At 47.8% G+C, this 4,007-nt stretch overlaps 1 protein-coding gene across 1 annotated transcript; it reads right to left on the bottom strand.

The window, feature by feature from the left end:
- Positions 1–567: 567 nt before the first annotated feature.
- On the bottom strand, positions 568–2,103 carry KCNA10 (potassium voltage-gated channel subfamily A member 10). Its single transcript, XM_068965509.1, has one exon. It carries the CDS (start codon positions 2,101–2,103, stop codon positions 568–570), a length of 1,536 nt encoding a protein of 511 aa, XP_068821610.1.
- Positions 2,104–4,007: the final 1,904 nt, after the last annotated feature.

Here is a 4,007-nt window from a genome sequence, read left to right as displayed (position 1 = left end):
CTACTGGTTATTTCTAGATGCAGTGAGATAATGTAGGTGAAAGGGCTTTGGAAAATATAAGCAATGCTACACAAGTGTATGGTACTATTATTAAAACAACTCTGAGCTCTTACTCATTGCTCCCAGCCATTGTTGGGCTTTCAAGGTGCTTCCTCTTAGGAAGGCCACAGCTAGCGCTTCTTCATCTTTAATGTGACAGCGAATCACCTGGGACCTTGCTAAAGTGTAGATTCTGCTTCAGCAGGTCTGAGGTGGGCTTGGGGTCTGCATGTCCTTGCTTCCACGTGATGATGATATTGCTGGTCTTGGGCACCACAGGTGAGACGCAAGGACCTGAACTCCCCCTCACAGGGAAGGAGCATAGAATCTTTCTACAGTCAGTTGAAAAAGAAACAGCTGAGAAAATACAGCAGAAGTATCAGTTTATTAAAATAGTTTCCAATCAAAGATGGTCTGTGGTCACAAATGATATATTTTGGTCTCTGGAAAGACAGACAGCAAGAGGTGGAAGGAGGAGAGAGAGACAGAGAGACCTGGGAGACTCGGGGCCAAGAAGCCCTGGAGATATCACTTCCTGGACTTCTCTGCAGAGCAGCCACCGTTGGTCTTGCTAAGAGAGTCTATGCTGCCCATTCTTGAGCCCGCGCTGTTGAGGATTTTCTCAATTTCTCCTGGGATGCTCTGCTTCTCCTCATTCTCAGTTTCCCGATGGTAGAAGTAGTTAAAGTTGGAGACAATAACAGGCACAGGGAGGGCAATGGTGAGGACCCCTGCGATGGCACACAGAGTACCCACGATTTTCCCCCCTGGGGTGGTCGGGCACATGTCCCCATAGCCCACAGTTGTCATGGTGACCACCGCCCACCAGAAGCCATCAGGAATGCTGGAGAAATGGGACTCTGGCTCATCCACCTCGGCAAAGTAGACGGCGCTGGAGAAGAGGATGACGCCGATGAAGAGGAAGAAGATGAGCAGCCCCAGCTCCCGCATGGAAGCCTTCAGCGTCTGCCCCAGGATCTGCAGCCCCTTGGAGTGGCGGGAGAGCTTGAAGATGCGGAAGACCCTCACCAGGCGGATGATCCTCAGGATGGCCAGGGACATGTTCTGCTGGGCACTCGGCTCTGTCTCCTGGACCAGCTCCGTGATGAGGGTTGCGAAGTAGGGGATGATGGAGATGATGTCGATGACGTTCATGATGTTCCTGAAGAAGTCAGCCTTGCTGGGGCAGACCATGAACCGGAGCACCAGCTCGAAGGTGAACCACACGATGCAGGTGGACTCCACCATGAAGAAAGGGTCAGTGAACAAGGTGTGAGAGAGGACTGTTTTGCTCATGTTGAGGCTGGGGTCTCTCACCACCTTCAGCTCCCTATCCTCTCGGAACTCAGGAAGGGTCTCCAGGCAGAAGATGGTGATGGAGATGATCACGACCAAGACGGAGACTACGGCCACACCACGGGCAGCACTGGAGCTCTCGGGGTACTCGAAGAGGAGCCAGAACTGCCGGTGGATGTCATTGGTGGGGAGCAGTGTCTCAGGATCTTTGATGAAGCCTTCGTCCTCTCGGAACTGGTCCATGGCCTCACTGCCCAGCTCGTAGAAGGAGATCTCGTCTGCAAAGACGTCGATAGGGACGTTGGCTGGGCGCCGAATCTTCCCACCAGATTGGTAATAGTACAGGATCCCATCAAAGCTAGGCCGGTTCCTGTCAAAGAAGTACTCATTTCTCATGGAGTCAAAGAACTGCATCCTTTTCTCCCGATCTCCCAGGAGGGTCTCTGGGAACTGACTGAGGGTTCTGAGCTGGGTCTCGAACCTCAGGCCAGCAATGTTGATGATCACCCGCTGGTTTCCTTCATTTAAGACCACTGTCTCAGGCCCTGGGGAATCAAAGCAGTCTCCTGGGAGCTTGGAGAAGACCGTCTCATGGCTGGTGCTGTCGTTGACGAGGGTCTTCCAGTTGGAGAAGGGGCTCCTCCCAGGCCGGGCTTTTGGGGTGGTTGGGTCAAAGTCTGTGGCATAGCCTGGCTCTTCCTGGATTTCGTCTGAGTTATCAAAGTTGACCAGAGCAACCTCCATTTCTTTCCAACCACACACATCCATCCTAGGGTGTCAGGGAAACAGCCTGAAGACCCTCAGTCTTCCCTGCCTGCTGTGAGCTGTGGAGAGGAAGAAGGGCATCATGCAAGAGCTAGTATAGGATTCAGCTGGTTCTTGATCCAGCTTGCAGTGAGGTTTACCAATAGATTAGAAAATGGTTTATTTTTTAGCTCAGGATGGAACCTTGTGGTTATTTTGGCAACATTCTTCTTGAAACCAGTTTGCATCCTTGGAGTCTGGACACTAATAATGAGAGAAGAAATTGGAAAGACAGAGCCGGACCGAGAGGGGAAAACTTCTCCACCCAGAGTCTCCATACGCATAACAGCGACTTTGGAAGCCAACAAAAGTGAAAGTGTTAGTTGCTCAGTAGTGTCTGACTCTGAAACTCCGTGGGTTGTAACCTGCCAGGCTCCTCTGTCCATGGAATTCTCCAGGCAAGAATACTGGAGTGGGTTGCCATTTCCTTCTCCAGGGGATCTTTCCAACCCAAGGATTGAACCCAGGTCTCCTACATTATAGGTAGATACTTTGCCTTTGGTCTGAACTACCAGGGAAGCCCATAGCCACTGATATTTTTTGGGCCTAAGTCTAAGATGTATTTTATTTTATTTTTTAATTTTATTGAAGTACAGTTGATTTAAATGTGTTGATTTCTGCTGTACGGCAAAATGACTTAGTTTTTTATATGTATTCTTTTCCATTACATTTTATCACAGGCTACTGAATGTAGTTTCTTGTGCTATACAGGAAGACTTTGTTGCTTACCCATCCTATATATACTAGCGTTTGCATCTGCTAATCCCGAGCTCCCAATTCTTCCCTAACCCAGCTACTCCCTTCCGGCAACTACAAGTCTGTCTTCTGTTTCATAGATATGTTGCTTCGTGTCGTATTTTAGATTCCACATATAAGGGACAGCATTTGGCATTTGTCTATTTCTGACTGACTTCACTTGGTATAATAATCTCTGGATCTCTCCATGTTGCTGCAGATGGCATTATTTCACTCTTTTTGATGGCTGAGTAATATTCCATCGTGTTTATATACCACATGCTCTTTGTCCAGACATTTGTTGGTGGACATTTAGATTGTTTCCATGTCTTGGCTATTGCAAATGGTACTGCTGTGAACATCAGGGTGCATGTATCTTTTTGAATGATAGTTTTGTCAGGGTCTATGCCCAGGAGTGAGACAGCTGGATCATATTACAACTCTAGGTTTTCAAGGAACCTCCATACTGTTTTACATAATGGCTGCACCAATTTACATTTCCATCAACAGTGTAGGAGAGTTCCCCTTTTCTCCACACCCTCTCCAACATTTATTATTTGTAGACTTTTTAATGATGTCCGTTCTGTAATCCAAGATGTTTATGGGAAATGATTTCATCAAAAGTCTTTTGAGGCAGTAGAAAGTAAGTAATTGTGTGTGTGTGTGTGTGTGTGTGTGTGTGTGTGTGTGTGCGCACGTGCATGTGCATGGGTGTGTTTATTAGGGATGGGGTTAAGGTGAACACGCCAGTGAGCTTGGATATCCACAAACATAAACTAAGATTCCTTCTTTAGGTCCATTCAAGCTTTGACTTCAGCATGAGAACCCTGAAACCAGGCAGGATGGGGGTGACTGTGGGAGACAGGTAAAGTCTGTGGTGGTTACAGCTTTGAATAGTTTCATTTACAGATAACAAAGGTAACCTGCAGTGCCCACGGTTGTAGTCTTTTCAAAGTGATTCCACGTTCACTTATTCACCTTCACTTAAATGACAATAGTCATATGAGGGTGGAAAATGTTATTTCCATTCATGGGTGGGGAAACTGAGTCACAGGAGCCAAGTGGCCTTCCCAAGTTCACACAGTTAGTGGCACAGATCCCCGACATGAACCTGCCTCCCCGCCTGGTAGGCC

The sequence above is a fragment of the Capricornis sumatraensis genome, chromosome 2 (genome assembly GCF_032405125.1).
Source record: "Capricornis sumatraensis isolate serow.1 chromosome 2, serow.2, whole genome shotgun sequence".
Lineage (NCBI taxonomy): Eukaryota > Metazoa > Chordata > Mammalia > Artiodactyla > Bovidae > Capricornis > Capricornis sumatraensis.
This window is presented reverse-complemented; position numbering and strand designations above follow the sequence as displayed.

Coding starts and splice junctions, on each gene's coding strand:
- KCNA10 (XM_068965509.1), bottom strand. CDS start 2,103: ATGGATGTGTGTGGTTGGAAAGAAATGGAGGTTGCTCTGGTCAACTTT.